Below are 20,469 nucleotides of genomic sequence, written 5' to 3'. Positions count from 1 at the left end.
TTTCAATCTCAACATTTGAGAAACATAACAGCAAACAACTTCTCTTCCTGTTTTTCTTATGAGCCTTCTTTCCTGATATCAAGCCGTCATCGACGGTGGAATCAGGCCCTGGAATCTCCGAAAGGACTCTGACTTCTGGAGGGGCACGGTGACACTGTCTTTGACGTTTTTATTTTCAGTGTAACCCATGATCGCTAGGCAATTTTTCAAGTTTGCTTCCAAATTGGCACAGCAGAGAACTGTTTAAATAGAGGCAAAGTCGAAGCAAACTATGTATGCATGTACGTATATGCATACATACATTGGTTAAAATATTGTAACATGTTCCGTCACCATTGATATATAAAATTATTAAAACTGTTCTTCTAACGAATGGTAAATTAATAAATACTATATATTTACAGTCTCCATACGTTTTGAAGTTCATATGAAACTGAGCCTGATTATGATTAGAAAAAGCATTTAATTTTTTGCGTATCACCTCAAAGGTAAATTTTTATTTGTCCCTTTGGAATATAAAGTATTTAACTTAGATAATGGGAACTCTTTATTTTGGCCCCTCATAAATGATCAAATTTTAATTTAGTCCCTTTAAAAACTACACAATTATAAACTAAAACAATGGTAATATTGTTAATTTAGTCCCTGGTTAAAAGAAATATTTATGGCTCATATTAAGCTGGGAAAAGATTTGCTGCTATTGGATTTATATTTTTTAATGCACTGGTGGATAAATTTAAGTTATTTAATGCCACCTATTAGAAATGTTAATTAATTGTTAAAATGTTTAATTAATCATGTTTATTTTTAAATACCATAACTCAGCTCCGAAGGAACAAAAAAGACTAAAAATAATCACTTCATCGAAATCAAAATCACACTTCATTTAATTACAATACTCTAGCAATAACTTTAACATATATATACACACACTATGCAATAACAGGGAGAAATCATAATAACTTCAATAAGTTCATGTGACATCAAAATATCATAATCATCGATAAGCGTACAGCAATTCTATAGTAGCCAATAACCATACAAGTCTAGGCATATTTTCTCTATTTACAGCATTACCTAAAAACTAAAATATCCTCAGAATTCATCTAGAACAAAGAAGTAAGATCAATAGTTCCTATCAGGATTGTTTCCTTCACCAACGTTTGGAGCATAGTTGTTCTGGTACTGAGAATTGGGAGTGCTTCCATGGTTAGGGCCATTTTGAAAATTCTGATTATTCCCAGGCGCATTTCTATAATTAGGGCGGTTTTGGATGTTCTGAGCATTACCGGACCATCCTTGATTTGGTGGAACATTTCCCATATTCCCCATGTTGTTTGATGGCAGCCCTCCCGTATTGTTTGGTGGTGGCATCCCTCCCGTATTGCTTGGTGGTGGCATCCTTCCCATGTTGTTGGGTGGCATTCCTCCTGCTGCATTCTGCATGCCCTGGTATGGAGGATGCATACCTCCCATATTGTTTGGAGGCATTCCACCTGCTGCATTCTGCATGCCCTGGTATGGAGGATGCATACCTCCCATATTGTTTGGAGGCTGCATACCTCCCATATTGTTTGGAGGCATTCCACCTGCTGCATTCTGCATGCCCTGATTTGGAGGCATCTCCCTATTCGGCTGCTGCATATTCTCTCTTCTCCTCTCGTAGTTTCTTGATCTATCATAATTGCGTGGTCTATCATTGCGCCTATTTCTTTCGTTTGCTCGAGCATTGTTTCTCACCCATTCCTCGTGATACTTTGGATCATAAGGCACTGCTTGCCCATTAATAAAAGGTTCCCCTGCAAAACAACAGCTTATTATAATAAAACAAAAGGTCACTCAAAGAAGAAATACTAAGATAAAAACTGAATATTCACCTCCATAATCCTTATTCTTCACATCTAGATAGGAATCTGGAAGAACCCACCGAACTCCGGGAAGTTCTGAGGGGAAAATAAAAGTTAATGAAAAAATATGTAAGAAAATTTCTTAATAACAAAATTGCCTTGGGTAAGTTGCACATACCTTTGATCTTGTAAGAAAGCTCTTCAGAGACAAGGGCTCCAAATGCATAGTAGTGTCTGGTAGAAACTGAATAAATTTTCATCCTAGCTTCGTCCTCACTGAATACACAATGCAAAGGAAAAAACAGGAATTAGAATATATCCTCTTTACTGGAATAACAGAACATGTATCTGCAGAAAATCATTCTAAAAATACTGCAATCCGAACGATTAAATGATACAAGATACAATCATCATATCAATCAATGGAGCTTTTGTTACTAATGCTAACATAACATGTGCATGCATACGTATCAGACCTAGAAGCCCTTGTAATGAGCATTTCATATTTCAAAGCCGATAGTCAATGCGTAGACATTCTTCAATTTGATTTATATCATTACTCATATTGTGGTAACATTACATCTTCATTTATTAGGAGAAATCATCACAACTATACCGAAAGCTAACAGTATCCCTATTCCCAACACAACTTATAAATTAACCGAACAAGAAGCTTCAAAACATTGAATTCAACAAGTTACTTCTCTCTTTTTCCAATCTTTTCAAAGTAGACAAAACAATAACAAATCAATAAACTCTGATTGACATCAAAGCTACAGCCTTTAGTCGCACGCTCACAGTACAAACATATTTCTCATGGAAAAGATAACGTGAAACATAACAATCAAACTATATTTGATCTAATAAAAGCTAGAATTGATTAAAACAGAACAAATTAAAACGAATTGTTCAATACCATATAAACATAAAATCAGTCATTCCTGTAAAAAAATGGTATTCGGTGCAATTACAAACATTAAAGCACAATGAAAGGGGAACCCATTATAGTAGACGAAAAATAGCTCAAAAAAGATACCTGCCCACTACTTGAGCTAGGGTTTTGATATAAGTATCAATAATATCATCCCTGGTGGCATCCTCTTTAGGCGGCTCCATCACAACGAGCCAATGTTCAAAATCACAACCGTCGAGCAAAATCGTTTCTTTTGGGGGTCTGTTCGAGTAATTAGGGTTGGGGTCATTGAGGGAGGACCTGGATGCGTGAGTGGAGAACGATTTGACGGATGGGCAAAGTGAGTAGCGAAGGAGGGGCGAGTAAAAAGGCGGAGCACGTAGGCGACGGAGGAAGGAGAGGGAAGGGGGTGGCGATGGGGTGATAAGAGTTTTGGTGGAGGAAGCCGGGGTGGAAGAGGAGGAAAATGATGAGATAGAGCGGGAGGAAGGAAAGATGAAAGTAGATACTGATTTGGGTTTTGAGAGGAGAGCGCGAGAGAGGGTTTGTGTCGCCATTATTGGAGGCTGAGATATAACTGCGTGCGAGGAACAGGTCGATAAGATAACAAGGGTTTTGGAAGGGTTTCTTTATAGACGATAAACGAAGTAGAAAAGGGAATTTTTATATAACGTTTGGGGTTTTAGATAAAATTGACATTATATATTTTAATCAAAGATATATCGGTGATAAAATAATTATTGTTATTTCTTGAGGTCTTAAATTTAAGCATTTTGATATTGAGGGCATAAGCGATAAAAAATCAAATAAAAGAAAAATTATATTTAAATATATATTACTTTATATCAATCTAGATTAATAAAAAAATTATTATCTTTTTTAAAGTTGAACTCAATAATTATTATATAATTAATATAAATTATATTCAAGTTTTTTTTATAAGTCGATGGTTTCTATACATTATCCAAAGAAACAATCTAAACTATAACAAATACACCAAAACAACAAAGGATAAGCAAAGAATCTCCCACTCAGCTATAATAAAAATATTAAGACCAAAGAGGATCAACAACAAAAACAAAACACCAAACCAAAAGAGGATCAGCACAACACATAACCACAAGTTCATCCCCATCAAATTTATTCATACGACACCTCTACAACCTCATACGAACAATGTCTTTAATACTTACCACAATACTTTCCACTGATCGAAACTCCCCCTAAACTGCCTAAAATTTCCTTCTTCCCAAATATGATACAAAAACTCCACCCGAGCCAACTTGAGAATGCGAACTAACAACGATTTCCCTTTAAAAATTCATGTTGGTTAAAGGGCGGATTTTTGGAATGTTGGCTGTAAGATTCATTTTAGTTGGATTATGAGAAAGGTTAAGGCTGAAGCTAGGGATGTTAGAGTATGCTCAAAGACTAATCATATGATGATTGTAATAATACTTTTATTTACCGATTTTATTGAATAAAGTCATTGCCGCTATTATTTTCAGTTATATATATGTGTTTAACATAAACTGTAAGATAATAAAGTCCATATAATGACATAATTGTTATTATTAAAAAATCTCTAGTCAAGTATTATTATGGGCATGGACAATAATAATACGCTCAAGACTAACATGTTATTGATTGATGACAACGAGTTGTCATTGACATAGAGATGTCAGAATTAATACATGATTATATTGTTAGAGAACAATGTATTGGATTGACCCACCATGAGCATATGTCTTGGATTATTATGTGACAATCATAACATTGCTCATGGTGATGACTATATGTATGATCCTCAGACTTGAGATCAATACTATCCCAACATATATTGTTGTATGTTTTGATGCAGCTAAACAAGCTCCGTAGCTGGTTGCTCTATAAAGACTGTTATTGAATATATCTCAATATATGTAGTGGGTGTGTATGATTAAGATAGGATATGTCATTCCTACATAATAGGAAATATATCATAGGTCACTTGATTGAATAAGACTAGAAACGCATGGCCATGCTCGAATAAATTGATATGAGATATCATAAACTATTCGTTAATTAAAGTATACTCTAGAAATCAAGAAACAATAGATGGGCTATACAAGTGTGACTATTCCAAGACTTGTGCCTATTCTAGATATAAAGGACATAAGGATATAATACATAAAAGAGTTAATCACCAAGATGATATATCGAATCATACTTTCTTGTAACTTAGGTGACAATGATATATTGCTAGATGTCACTCATTGTATGTAATATTAGAATTGTTCTAATAATTACTTCTAATGTTACAAGAACCTACATGGTCACACCCCTAAGATTGAAACGAGTAAAAATGTACAATTTGATGTACGTTACTAAAATATATCTAGAGTTAATTAAGTATATATATTTTAATAATCCCGAATATTTAATTTTAATTAATTAAATATAGATTTAATTAATTTGAAATAATAAAATCTATGATATTATTAGGGTAACTTGGATATAAAAAGATTATTAAATTCCAATTAATTAAATATAGATTTAATTAATTTGAAATAATAAAAACCCTAATATGACTAGGGTAACTTGGCTATAAAATGGTGTGTTAGGTCACCCGTTTTGAGAAGAACACACACAAAACCTTCAGCCACTTTCTCTCAAAACTGTTTTGGGGGAAAACAAAATTGCTCTCAATCGAGTGAACTGAGTAGAGGTCGAGACGTGATTTCGTGGAAGCTTACGATTCGAATCGATCTACACCACCAGAATTCACTGCTTTCCTTGTTGTTTTTCAAGGAACCCGCTGTAAGTATTCGCATCTCTTCCTTTCGATTTCAGTTTTTCGTACTTGGATCGCTGGTGAGACCGTCGAGTTTTGTTTCCGCTGCGCCATGGGTTCGCCGACGGTCCTAACAAGAGACCTGTTTGGAGGTGATACAAACTGATCTCCGGTTAATGGGAATTGGATTTGGGATAAAATTAAGAATAGTAGGTCCTGTGGGAGAGGCTTATTTGTTAGATGGCCTGCCTTCTAAGGACAGGCTTGCGCGGATGGGATGGCCTGCCTTCTAAGGACAGGGTTGCGCGGATGGGCTATGTAAGTTGTGTGATTCTGCTTTGGACAGTAGGAGCCATCGTTTTTCTGATTGCTTGTTTGTTTTTTAGCAGGGTCTGGTGTGGCGTTATACAAATCTGTAAGTCGATTTACAGACAGCTGGATTGGGATGATTTTGTGCGCCGGGCAGTGAAATTTTATTTAAGTTGAACTGTGATTGATCCATATAATAGTTTTCAAGAAAATAATAATATATTAAAAGGTAATAATGAATTTAGAACCTAAAATAAAGTTAAACTTAATTATTGTACTAAACTTATTATTTATTAATGTGTATTAAACAGTTAATGATGCATTAACTTTATATTTCTAAATTAAATTTAATATTTCTTTTATTTTATGTTTTTATAATTAAATTTAATCGTTGAAAAATCAAGTTTTTAATTTAATTAATTATTTAAAAGTGTATTTATATATATAATTGAAATGTTTTTATTAAAAAAATTATAATCATCAATACACTCACCACTATTAATATGTACCAATGAGTCATAATTATAATACGAAGGGGCTAATGTTTAACTTTGAAATAAATATGATCTCTAAAATTAAATAAACCATAAAATTTAAAAGAATTATGGTTTAATTTCACTAATTTCAAATTAAAGGATCTTAAAGAGAAAAAATAGAATTCAAAATTTTATTTTAAAACCAAAGTCCTGCGATATAATTAAGTCGGTAAATTTGGAAGAGGCAATGATTTAATTATAATAATTTCAAAAATACCAGTAATCTAAAACTAGTTAAACCGTTAAAATTAAGGGATGTAGATTCATCCTCGATACCAACACCATGAAAGAAATGATATATTCAACGATACAATATTTATAAGATTTAATTTAATTATCATACATTGATAATCAATTTTAAAAAAAGTAGAAGATGTTAAAGAAAAAAATAAATTTAACTTAAATATATACAATTCTTTTATTAATCACTAATATAACCTTTTTTAATATATCTTATTGTATATAAAAATAGAATATGGTAATGATTGTCATCTATATTCTATCATAAACTCGTATTATATTATTCTCTATTTTTTATTACATATTTAAATTATCATATTATTATATTTCATAACTCCTATATTTTGTTAGATCGATTAATGAATCAACTATTAAGATAATTTCAATTAAAGATCGGCTAATAACTTTTTTTTTTTAATAGATAAATGATTTACTTATATATGATATAAAATGATTAATAATTTTACAAAGAGTATAAGTAGATTTATTCCTACCAAAAATATATACACATACTTCTTTGTGGCACTTAAACCTACCCTAAATACATGTTTGAGTATTATTTGGAAACCAAAACATTAAAGAATCTATTTCTTTCAAGTAAAGGGGAAACTGTGAAAAGATAGCTTGGAAACGTTTCATAAACATAACCAGCCCTAATTTCATGGTTCAAATTTGATATATTAAACTAAAAATGGATGACCCAACTTGGGATTAATTGTGTTGGTCCATTATGGCATACCACAAATGGGAATTTCTTAGGGTACCTTAACTTAACCAATGAGTTTAGCTTCCCCCCAACTACCTTATTTTCAGCTGTCAAAGTGGGGAAGATAGGTGAGGCCACCAACATTAAAACCCCTTTACCGGTCAATATATTAGCTCACCTGAAAATACAATAACCTTTACAACATTAGCCAAGGACTAGTTTAATTTTGGCTTTATTGACGATATGGTCCTTGAATGATATTTATTTTCTCAATTCGGTACCTTTATTTTTACTTTAATATCTAAACTATAGAATATGTTCTAGTTTATCCCGAAAACTTTTGCGGCGAATAAGAAAGTGTTGCGTGTCATGTTCTTATTGGTAGCTTTTCTTTATAAATTTAGATGGAAACGATAATTTAGTGCGAAAACAAGATGAAATTAAAGTTTAAGTATTAAATTAAAAATGTATAAGTTAAGGATTAAATCATGAATTAAACATTTAATAAATTTTCATTCATTATTTTTGGTGTTTGGTCTTTGGGTTTCTTGTAAACAAAATATCTTTGTATACCCAAACCCCACCAAAACGCCTTTACACTGATGAGGAAACAAAAATCAAGTCTTTAAAGTTAATATATCGGGAAAAAAAAACTAGTAGTTAATTAAATGAGATAAGACTCCACATTTTTTTAAAGAAAATTTAAGTTATCAAAAGAAAAAAAAAATTAAATTTTGAATATAATTTTATAATAAATTTTTATAATATTATATTCGGATTAATGGATTAATAGATTAGAAATTATAAATTACGATAAAAATATATTCTAATAACCCGAAACAGCTAAATTTACATGCATGCAAACTAAACTATTCATTTAATTCTTGCTTTTGCTTGTGGAAGGGTGTCGAATTTGGTGCGTTAGTTCATCTCCTTTTATATTCTTTCTTCACATAACTTATTGTCTCCCATTTTTCCCTCTCAACTTTCACCTTTCTTTCTCTCGAATGGAATTGCCAGTGAAGTCACCGGTTTACGGTCGCCGGAAACCTCCATACAGATTAGAGACTAGAAATTTGTCTTACAAGTTGAGCACCCCATTTGAAGACTACTTCAGGTGGATTTTTTGCAGTGGTCGAAATCGAGATAGACCTGCAAAGTTCATCTTGAAGGGCGTGGATTGCGAAGCTAGGCCCGGACAGATAACAGCCATAGCGGGACCGAGTGGTGCAGGCAAAACTACGTTGCTAGAGATTCTCGCCGGGAAGATACCGCCTTGTGAAGTGTCATCAGGGGAAGTTCTTGTTAACGGCAAGCCTATCGACGTCAAACATTTCCGGCGAGTTTCGGGATATGTCACGCAAGACGATGCGCTATTTCCACTGCTTACAGTCGAAGAAACGCTCAGGTATAGTGCGCTTTTGAGGTTACCTGGAGGGAGGAAGGAAGCTGGTTCTAGAGTGAAAGGGCTGTTAAAGGAGCTTGGATTGGAGCATGTGGCGAGTTCGAGAATTGGTTACGGATCGAATAATGGCATCTCGGGTGGCGAAAGGCGACGAGTATCGATCGGAGTCGATTTGGTTCACGACCCTGCGGTTATCTTGATCGATGAACCAACTTCGGGATTGGATTCTGCGTCAGCTCTTCATGCAGTGACACTGCTGAAATCCATGGCGCTCAATCAAGGTAAGACTATTGTTTTAACCATCCACCAACCTGGTTTCCGGATCCTCGAGCTGTTCGATCGCATCGTGTTGCTTTCGAATGGATTCGTTGTTCATAACGGAGAGCTAAATCTTCTCGAAGACAGACTAAAGTTAGCCGATCATCGAATCCCTCGGCACGTCAATGTCCTCGAATTTGCCATCGACGTCGTCGAAACTCTAACGGTATCAAATCCAGGTACACTAAGCAACATAAACCATGGAGGCCGTCGAATAAGAAGCCCAATCGATCTCGAAAGAAAGCTGATTGTTTACCCAAATTCCCGATTCGACGAAGTCCTGATATTAGGCCAAAGATTCTGCAGCAACATCTTCAGAACCAAGCAACTCTTTGCAACAAGAGTTATACAAGCTTTGGTAGCTGGATTTGTACTCGGAACCATATACTTCAACGTCGGAAACGATAAAGGAAGCACCGCTTTACAAACTCAAACCGGCTTCTTCGCCTTCACGCTCACGTTCTTACTATCGTCCACCACGGAGGGACTACCAATTTTCTTACAAGAAAGAAGAATCCTAATGCGAGAGACATCAAGAGGAGCTTACAGAGTTTCCTCCTATGTCTTAGCCAACACCATCGTTTTCCTTCCATTTCTTTTACTGGTCGGTCTCCTCTTCACTTCACCGGTTTATTGGCTAATCGGCTTGCGACGAGACACCGTCGACGGGTTCCTTTACTTCTCCCTAGTGGTCTGGATGGTTCTTTTGATGTCCAATTCATTCGTGGCATGTTTCAGTGCACTCGTGCCGAACTTCATCATGGGGAACTCGGTGATTGCTGGTTTAATGGGGTCTTTCTTCCTGTTTTCTGGGTATTTTATAGCTAAAGACAAGATACCCAATTACTGGGTTTTCATGCACTATTTGAGCTTGTTTAAGTACCCATTTGAGTGTTTTATGATCAATGAATTTGGAGGGAAACAAGGGGAGAAGACGTGCATTGAAGTTGAGAATGGTGAATGTAGTTTGTTTGGGAGTTGGTTCCTGAGACAACAAGACCTGAAAGATTCACAGAAATGGACCAATTTGGCTGTGATGTTGGGCTTCATTGTTGGGTACAGAGTCCTTTGTTTATTGATTTTGTGGTATAGATGTTACAGAGCAAGAAACTAGATATATAATATCTTTCTTTTCTTTCTTTTTTTCATTATTATTGATATTATATCAGTATATATATATATATATATATATATATATATATAAACTTGTAATTGAATTCCAGGATTCTATAAATTCTTCAAAATTCATAACACTATTGTTATTCTAACAATAACGAATTTAATGGAATGAGAAACTTGACTTTTAAGTAAGGTCGGAAGTTTAAATCTTGGTTGCAAATAGAATAAAGGGTAAAATATATATTTAATACATAAATTATCAGTTTTGGTCTGTTTTAGTACTTAAACTTTCAATTTTCTTAAAATCATACCTAAAGTTTACTTTTTGTTTCATTTTAATACATTGTTGTTAAAAACCTAACATGTTTAGTACCTAAATTATCGATTTTGGTCCGTTTTAGTACCTAATTTTTTTTAAAAAAAAACTTAAGTATGATTTAGTTACTAAATATGTTTTGGTACCTAGACTTTTATTTTTTTTCAAAACTTAACGGTTGGGTACTAAAATGAACAAAAACTAAATTTTAGGTATAGATTTGAAAAATTAAAAGTTTAAGTGGTAAAACGAATTAAAATTGATGGTTTAGGTACTATATGCGTAGTTTACCCTAGAATAAATTGGGTTGAGAGGGTCCTCACCTTTATAGTACCCTTCTAAATTAGTCGATTAATAGATCAGATACCGATAATTATATAAAAAATAACACTATTGTTATTCTAGGTAATTAGTACTCCTATATTACAAAAAAAAATGGTAATATATAACAGGACTGTGTACCCAACAATGAAGCCCAACATCACAGCCAAATTGGTCCATTTATGTGAATCTTTCAGGTCTTGTTGTCTCAGTCAAATAGATCAGATACCGATAATTATATAAAAAATAACACTATTGTTATTCTAGGTAATTACTCGTTGAATTTAATTTGTGATAATCACATATTTTCGTGTTAATGTCTATTTTTACGGTTACACAATTATATTTTCAGCGCGCGTGTAAACTACAGACACTTTGATTTTATATATATTAATCCTAAAATTGTACAATATAAAATCTTAATCATAAATAAATAAATAGATTTTTATTTGGAATTTTCATTTTTCTTATCTTTACATTTCATTAACAAATAAATCAAAGTCAGTCGCCTTCCTCGGAACTCGAATGCCCGTAATCGAAAGTGATCCATATAACGGCCAATTACGGCGGGTCAAACCAAATTTACATCTATGCCATCATCTCCCAAATTCTTTCATTCCCAAATTACAGCTATGCTTTAATTTTCTCCACCGGATGTGGTAACCGTTGTCTCTCCGACCTAAGAACCGTCCGGGTTCTTTGGGACCGACCCGAGATTGTGGATAACGGGGAAGATGTTGATAATGGGATCAAAAGACATAAAGTTATGGGCTTTGTTGGGGTCCAAACCGGGTTCCGTTCAGCCGGTCGGAGGAAGACTTGGCTTCCTTCTGATCGTCAAGGCCTTCAACGGTACATGATTTTATTTTCAAATGAAATTAAAACTTCTGCTTGAATTTTAGAACAACTAAGCTCTGTTCAGTAAAGCACAGCTATAGTTTTTCTTTGAAATGTGGAAAAGATAATAATGTTTGAATTAACCCAATATTTTAAATACATGCATACATATATGTGTGTGTGTGTGTGTTTTCAGGTTGGAAGAATCAACAGGATTAGCTTTTAGGTTTATAATTGGTAGAACAAATGATAAATCAAAGATGGAAGAGCTGGGAAAAGAAGTAGCAGAATATGATGATTTCATTTTGTTAGATATTGAGGAAGGATACAGTAAACTTCCATACAAAACGTTAGTTATTTCTTCCCTGAATTTTTTGGTTATCGGATTAGTCATGCTCTTCATTTGAAAGAAGATCCCTTACTTTCGAACGTCTGATTCACGTTAGCATTCTTTAAAGCTGCCTATGCACTCTATGATTCCGACTTCTATATCAAAGCTGATGAAGACATTTATTTGAGGCCAGGTGACTTGATTAGTTAACTCTTTTATGCATGTGTTGGGTGGTATTCTTTACTTTCATATGACATATTTATAGTTAACTGACGATAGCCTATTATCGATTTACAGATCGGCTATCACTTCTAATAGCAAAACAACGTTCTCACCCGCATAGTTACATCGGATGCATGAGAAAGGGTCCGGTATTTACCAATCCTAAGCTGAAATGGTTAGTATTTCTGTTTATACTTATGCTTTAGCTTATGGTTTTAGATATCTACATATTTCAACTGTTTCTTTACTTCATGTTTCAGATAAAGGTTTCTCTTCGGTTGTTGGGATTGCCTTGTGCTGTAAATTGGTAGAAGAGATGATAAGTTGCTTGCCATCTTTGGTTGATACTGTCAATTCAATCAAGAAGGGGAAAGTTAAAGTAAAGGGATAATTCAACGACATCTACTAACACCACAAATTTTATGGAAAATCCAGAAAGCGTCAACTTTTGTAATTGTTAGTTTTGAGGCCATGATAATTGGAAATGACCCTATTGAACCAGAAAGAATTTAAAACCATATTACTTAAACTGCACAACAAATTTTTTTTTGTCTCTACCAAACTTGATCTTGAATTACAATGAGAAAAGACGAAACTCATATAATAAGATCTATGGTGCTCTATAGCTTGAAATGTCTGTACACATGCAGAGCTACATCGAATATAAATGTAGGTATGTATGTGATATATGGATAAAAAGCTTTAAAAAGGTCCTTTAAATATTGATAGGGTTAAGATGCATGATACAGGTTTTCACTATAATAGTGCATTTTGATTTTACCTCTTGAATGTTAAGATGAGATCATTGTTTGCGACATGTGTCTGAACTGCAAATATGTGTCTTGTTCTATCTATGTGCTCTCCTTTGTTGGGAATGGATATGTAATACGGAACTATTGCAACGTACCTTTCCTCTGAATTTTACTTGTGCATGTACGTTTAGGATAGGATTTGAAGATTTCCTGTTAAAGAAATACGTCAAAGATTACTGTTTTATCATACTAGACAAGATTTAGTGTCGTATAATACCAAAAAGATACTCTTTATATTAGTAGTTATATCCATATATTATACAGTGATTAGAGCGACAATTTCATGCAGGTATGAGCCACAATCCCGTCTTCTAGGCTCGGGGTACTTTCTTTATGCCTATGGTCCTATATATGCTCTTTCTGCTGATATTGTTGCAAGTTTGGTTACTCTGCGGAACAACAGGTACTCATTATTTTGGATCTAACATAATTGTCTGTTGAACAGTTTCTCTCTTTTCTTATGCTTCTTGTTCCTTCCTTGTCTATATTTGGATCAGGGTTTTCACTTGCTGACGGTGTTGGGTTTTCCCCTAAACATTGGCTAACTTCAATCCTTCTTTCGAACTTAACATGCTTGGTCTAAAACTAAAATGTTACTCAAATGTTTCAACTCTTGTTTTGAAATATCGAGTCGCAGCCAGCCTTTTTTTTTCGAGACGTCTAATATAACTGGAAAATTCTATATTATGATCAAACTTTTTATCTACCTGTCCTCCTTTGCTGTGATTGAGGAGGTTGAGGAGTTGATCATAATTCAAATTATTGATTTTCTTAAAGAAAATTGTAATATTTGGAAAGCTTAATCCAACAATATATATTTGGCAACATATTCCTTCTCTTTGACTACCCATTTCATGACAATTGGCTGAGGTAATGTTATAATGATGCATCCATTACTTTTTCAGATATCTAATCTGTTATGGATTTTTCTCTTTTGTATAAATTGCAGTTTTCGGATGTTTAGCAATGAAGATGTTAAGATTGGTGCATGGATGCTTGCAATGAATGTCAACCAGGAGCATAACCGAAATTTGACTGAGACATCATGTTCATCAACATCAATAGCTGTCTGGGATATCCCCAAATGTTCAGGTTGGTGTAGAACTTGTTATGTTTAAAAATAAACCAATAAATTTGTGTGAGACATCGTGTTCGTCAACATCTATAGATTTTCATGGTGTAAATGATTTCTCTCTCTCGAAATTTTACATAGGAACTTTCTGTCGGTCATAAAGTGGGGTACACTAGCTGATCCACGGATATACAAGATTGTAGGCGATATGGACCTACTTGATCATCATTGATCAATGGAGAAATTTCCGAAAGCTGAAAATGGTTGCATCGTAGAACAATGGCTTCGGAAGATATATCTAAGTTGTGTTCTAAAGTTACTCTTGTTTCGTAGGTCTATGTAATCCGGAGGCACAGCTATTGGAACTCCATCAGCAAGAAATCTGCTCAAATAGTTCGATTTTTCCATCGGACGATAAATTGCTTTCCTTGGTCTAAATCGAAACGGATTTTTCTGATCTGGACGAGGCGTATAGGAGAACTGCCTACTCTGCTAAGTTGATCTTGCTGCCATGGTACACATCTTAACTTCCCTCCTTCAATTATACCAAGCCAGTTTTGTCTTCTACAAAAGGTTTTAGTAACATACAAATCTTTCTTTTTACTGACGATGTAAGTTGCCGGAACAGTTCTACATTACAATTCTTTTTACCATTTTTAAAGGTTAACACGAGAATCCAATCCACATGGTTCCGTTGCCTATTGTAAAATGTGCTGTGCTACAAATTGTGATTGAATTTTCCCACATTTGACATCAAATTTTGCTATTTGATTAAGTTGTGTTTTTGTAATGCATATTAGTGATGCAATGTGTATATTTACTCTCTCGATTTTGTATGATTTTCTCATTTCTTCAAATTTTATATTCGTTTTTAGTCTGTTTTGACCAAATTTGAATCATTTGTTTCATTACAGCTACGAGATATATATGTAACTTCAATTTCTATTTCTAAAAACATATTTTTTATTACAATTTAGTCCCTCGACTTTATATGTTATTCAATTTGACCTTTCGATTGCAATTTTTATATAAATTATTTCTTCCCACCAGTTTCTTGACTTCTTTATATTATCATCAATGTTTTTTTTCCTCAAATATCTCTTCTTTAAAAATAACATTATAAATGTATCTTATAATTTTAGATGATATTTGATTTATTAAATAACATTACAAATCTTACTTGTGCATGTGGAAAAAAGTATGATGAAATATATATTTACGTCTTATATGATTAGGAAAGTCATTTAACTTGAAACCAATATGTATCATAAAATTATAAATAATTATAATTATACTTGAAGAAAAACTCGAACAACTCGACTCGACTCTAATTTCATAAACACGATTCGGAAAAAAATTCAAAGAAAATTTAAATCATAAAATAAGATTGTTAACTCAATAAACTCAAAACTTTTTAACTCGATTCAACTCGATCAAACGTTCATCTCAATTATAATATTATTTTTCGGGTAATGCAATCATATCGGATCAGAATTTGAATGGAACATCTTTTGGAGGAAGTGTTTCCTATCAAACTAAAGTGAATCAGAAATGTAAGGACATGAAGATGTTACTCATGCATAGACTTTTAACATATAATGGTCCCATGCTCACAAACATATGGTTTTCTCCTCTCATTATCATTGAAGTATGTTTGCCATGTGGGTTTTTTTAAAGCTTATCCTACTCCCAAATCCCTCCAATAATCAACCAGATGCCTACTTTTTTTTTTTTTTTGCACCTTCTGCTCCCTGCATTTGGTTCAAAATCAAGCATTTTTAGGGTAAACTATGTATTTAGTCACCCAACTATCACTTTAGTTCCATTTTGGTCACCAAACTATTATTTTTTCCAAATCATACCTAAAGTTACAGTTTAATTCCATTTTGGTCATCTGTCTTAAAAAATCAACGATGATATTGATGTGTCACTATAAGATAATGTCATGTTATCATTTAAAATTTGAAAAAATTTGTCACGTTAGTACTTCCGTTTATTTTTTTTAACGACGAGTGGCGAAAACGAAATCACCATAAGGTAATGCCACGTCACCATTGATTTTTTTATTTTTAAAAAAAATTATCACGTGAGCAGTTATGTTTATTTTTTAACAATGGGTGATCAAAACGAAATCAAAATATAACATTAGATATTATTTAAAAAAAAATAGTTAGGTGGTCGAAACAAAACTAAAATGATAGTTACATAATTTACCTTTTTCTGTTGGACTGATCAGCAAAGATGGACGCATGACATTACTCGAGAATGAAATGACTTATCGTTTATGGTTGCCCATGTTTCTCCCCATTCATTGAAGTGGAGCTTGCTTAGCTTCAATGGCATCCACCAGCTTTTGTCCCCACTCATCAAACCAACATTTCTAAACATGAAATCAATAGTGCTTATTAATTGAACCAGTCAGCTTTTGTAAGATTAGCGTTTTTAGATATGGTCATCTCAAGTACATACATCAACTACTTGTTTTGTGATTTCAATTTTGAAAATCATTCCCAGATTCAAGTTACGTAGATTTAAATTGTTAATTAGGGTTGAGGCTGTGAAACCCTAAATGTATGTATTATAAAAACTATATATCCTTTATTTTGTTCTCTTAAAATAATTATTTATCAAATGTGTGATACTATAAAATAATATCATATGTTGAGTTGGTATGTAAAACTAAGGTGAAATAATTGAATGTATTTTACAAGATATGAAAGAGTGTAGTTGAAGTGAAGGTTTTCTATTATTATTAATTTTACAAAATAGCAAATGATTTCAAAGTGATAGGGAAATCATATATTTAGCAATAGTGGGATAAGAAGTGGTATTTAAGTGAAGTAATGGGCCAAAATTAAATAAATCATTGCTATTTTGATTGGGTCATTTTTAAGAAAATAATGATTATTAGCCAATATATTTTTCTTATTTTTTTTTCATACAATTAATCATATGTAATCATATGGAACATGAAGATACATGTGGCCCATGGAGATGCCTTTTTGTGTCCACCTTGAATGAGTGGCAAATAAATGCCATTTAAGAAACTCAAATATGTAAAATTTATTCACATTTTTTTGTCTTTTTCAATATTTAGGAATGAATAAAAATAATAATAAAATTATCAAATATTACAAAATTATATTAAAATAATTACTTTATTTGTTAAATTTTTAAAAATTATAGAATGCTAATTAAATATATCAAATTATTATAAATGGTCAATGTTATTTTCTTAAATCAAATTAGCTTTTAATTTATTTATATTTTTAATAGTTTAGGGGATTATAATGTAGTATATATTCAGATTTTTTTAGTCACCGATAACGCCCACACATTCTATAGGCGCAGCTTCTCGAATCCAGAATTTCTAGAGATAATAATATTCTCACAAACCATTGAGATTTGAGATTGCTTGGCAAAGTTTTTAGGAAAATGTGGTGAAAAATAATTTTTTTAACATAATATCGAGAAAATTTATTTCTTCAAATAAGGTGAATGTTGCGGTGCAACCTAGAAGGCGTAGGGAGTATAAAGACCACAATGCATCTTTAGATGTCCCAAGAAAAACGCATTGTAATCCATACCTCTTTTCCAAAAAATTGAAGACGTACCATAACCGTCACGTCTTCAAAGTAACACTGTAGCAATTGTTATACTTTAACAAATAATTTAGTAGGATGCTATGGGGAGAATTTTCCCCATAACATTGTCTATGTATTTTTGCCGGATCATTTAAGGAATACACTTTTAATTTATATTTTTTACTAAATTTTTAATTTTATATTTTAAGATGACTCAAAATGATTAAGCTAATTAAGTAGTTCTAGAATGGTCGAAAAGTTAGTGAAATTTATTAATTATAAATATACCAAAGTCCAAGAAAAAATTAAGTATAATAAACCATGATTATTGTTTTTATGTATACGCGTCAATTCACGTGTGCATGCACATGTACATAAGAACGAAAGTAAAATAAAAAATTGAAGAAAAGAACTTTAAGCAAAGCATAAACAAAAGGTAATTTTAGATTATAATCATAATTATATTTTTATTCTATTTTACAAATCTTAATGTAAATAATAAAATGGGTGTCACGTGCTCTTCCACCTCAATCAAATACAAATCCTGCAATAACAGATTAAAAAAAATTAAGAATTTTTTAAGCATCAATGTGTCATTTTCTACCATGTTTAAGAATAGGGATGGACCTAGAGGGATGAGTGCCCCTAGAAATTTTATATTTCTATATAATTTAAATTTTTTTATTTTCAGTTAAAAATTTATTTTCGTCCTCCTCAAATTTTATAATTTCGTCTCCCCTTTAAAATTTTATAAGTTCGCCCCCTCTAACGTAAAATCATGTGTCCATCCTTGTTTAAGAATATTAACAAACTTTTTAATGTTCAACTGAATATTATATATATTATAAAGAATTAATTGTATCAAACGTCTCTAAATTATAGTTTTTATTATGAATTGGTACTCAACTTTTTTAATATTCAAATTTCATTCCTAAATTATGACTTATTTTAAATAAATCATTAAAATTTTGTAGGTTCTAATTTTATTCTCAAATCATGACCTTTGTTCTAAACTGGTCCCCAAACTTTTGAATCTTGCAACTTCATCCCCATATTCATCCAAATATGTAATTAATTTCGACCACAGTTTAACTTAATTTTTTTGTTTCAAACGTATAATAATATAGTTTGACCAAGCGATTTTATTATCAAGATATGTGATTAACATATACCGATAGTTTGAGATGGATTTGAAATGTTCACAAGTATGTGGACTAATTTAGAATAAGAATCATAGTTTGGGGATGAAATTAAAATTTTCTAAAGTTTGAAGACTAATCTATAATAAAACTCATAATTTAAGTTAAAATTAGAATTCAAAAATTTAAGATCCAATTAAAAATAAGAGTTATAATATGAAAAGGTGTGATGCAATTAACTTATACAAAAATTGTTCCACTCTATAATTTTGTTTATTTAGATATTAAGTGTACCATTTAGAATTTAAAATTTTTATGGTTTAGAATCTAAGTTTTAGATTTTAAATTTTAAATTTTGAGGTAAAATGATTAAAATAAATATATATATATATATATAAAAAGACAAGCATCATCTGCCATTCATTCATTCACTCACCCTCTGTATACGTTTTAATCTGCATGTTGTCTTCAGACAGTTTCCATAAATGGACCCCCACCCCTAAAACTAAGGGTACTTCCCTTTAATTAGTAATCCTTGTTTGTTTTCTTTCAATTCGATCTTTAATTACATCAGTTTTGATGCACTTAATACATTTAAATTATCATTTCATTCTAACAACTTGTGAACTTTTGAAATAACAAAATCATTTTCGCGTTGGAATCAAAATGATAAGTGATAAATAATATCATCACTGATATAATTATAACGATAATGATTTATTCTTATGAACATCGAATCCTATATTTACTACTATATATATAATTATATTTATCTAAGTAACCAGAATAAAACAAGGGCAATCACAAAAAAAATCTAGAACGGATAAGAGATAGGGGGGAGTTCATGAAGTGATCAAGAGATGGGGATTGAAGATGAGAAAAGGAAATGACTGTAAAATTATATATATCCGAAAACAAATAATTAAGTCTGGAAAAGGATTAAACACTCAACGTGCAGGCAAAAGCCAAAGTCCCTTGTCTTGTCCATTAAAATGAAGTCGTCACCGGATTATTGTTTTATTTTCGTAAAATATGTATGATAGAAAGTCATTTCAAAAGTTTATAACCATATATTTACTTTTTGATGTGAGATTAATATACCGTGTTAACATAAACACGAAACATGTATTTTTGAAGAGATGGTACAAGGAAAATTCATCTCCCTTTCGTATTTTCCGAATTTTTACGTTGTTTAGGTTTTTCGTATGATCTGTTTGTGGTTCGTATGATGATGGTTCGTGACCCCATGATTATTGCCTATTGGGTCTGCAGTTAATACTTCAAATTTTATTGTGTCCGTACGTTCTTACATCTCTCACGAGGTTGCTAGATTGAAGACATTCTTAGGGTTTCTTTTTCCTCTTTTTCTGCAGCATTTCTTCATGCCCTTCACATGGCATTGAAATTTTCAACCCCTATATGTGTGTGTGTGTGTAATATATATATTACTTATACCATTCTCTGGATTCATTTGGGGAGTCTTAATTCTGTGGGCAAAAGACAGGTTAGGGTTTTTTGTTCACAAATTTCGATCTAAACTTTGCCAATTTGGCGTCCCAAAGTGACAATAAGCTTCCTCGTTTTTGGTCAAATTATGGTTTTGATCCCTTCAATATTCTTCAATTTCAGATTATATATATATTATATATGGTCTTGTACTTTTATAGTA

General features: G+C 32.4%; 3 protein-coding genes across 3 annotated transcripts; 2 read left to right on the top strand and 1 right to left on the bottom strand.

Moving 5' to 3' along the window:
- Positions 1 to 1,015: 1,015 nt before the first annotated feature.
- On the bottom strand, positions 1,016 to 3,421 carry LOC120160210 (multiple organellar RNA editing factor 8, chloroplastic/mitochondrial-like). Its single transcript, XM_039170625.1, has 5 exons — positions 2,884 to 3,421; positions 2,026 to 2,123; positions 1,878 to 1,943; positions 1,563 to 1,799; positions 1,016 to 1,349 (listed from the first exon to the last, which is right to left on the bottom strand). The coding sequence occupies exons 1-5, from the start codon at positions 3,315 to 3,317 to the stop codon at positions 1,126 to 1,128; spliced, it is 1,059 nt and encodes a 352-aa protein (XP_039026556.1). The 5' UTR covers positions 3,318 to 3,421; the 3' UTR covers positions 1,016 to 1,125.
- A 4,775-nt stretch (positions 3,422 to 8,196) lies between these two features.
- LOC120160209 (ABC transporter G family member 10-like) lies at positions 8,197 to 10,203 on the top strand. The gene has a single exon (XM_039170624.1). It carries the CDS (start codon positions 8,332 to 8,334, stop codon positions 10,159 to 10,161), a length of 1,830 nt encoding a protein of 609 aa, XP_039026555.1. The 5' UTR covers positions 8,197 to 8,331; the 3' UTR covers positions 10,162 to 10,203.
- A 1,135-nt stretch (positions 10,204 to 11,338) lies between these two features.
- On the top strand, positions 11,339 to 14,813 carry LOC120160601 (probable beta-1,3-galactosyltransferase 14; the record flags this gene model as incomplete). Its single annotated transcript, XM_039170978.1, has 7 exons — positions 11,339 to 11,655; positions 11,837 to 11,987; positions 12,080 to 12,164; positions 12,269 to 12,368; positions 13,295 to 13,408; positions 13,955 to 14,097; positions 14,411 to 14,813. Coding segments are annotated over 7 exons (1,014 nt in total), but the record flags the coding sequence as incomplete, so codon positions are not given.
- Positions 14,814 to 20,469: the final 5,656 nt, after the last annotated feature.

Source organism: Hibiscus syriacus, unplaced genomic scaffold (assembly GCF_006381635.1).
Source record: "Hibiscus syriacus cultivar Baekdansim isolate YM2019G1 unplaced genomic scaffold, ASM638163v2 tig00111392_pilon, whole genome shotgun sequence".
Classification (NCBI taxonomy): Eukaryota; Viridiplantae; Streptophyta; class Magnoliopsida; order Malvales; family Malvaceae; genus Hibiscus; species Hibiscus syriacus.
The sequence above is the reverse complement of the archived record's forward strand: the minus strand, read 5'-3'. Positions and strand labels throughout refer to the sequence as shown.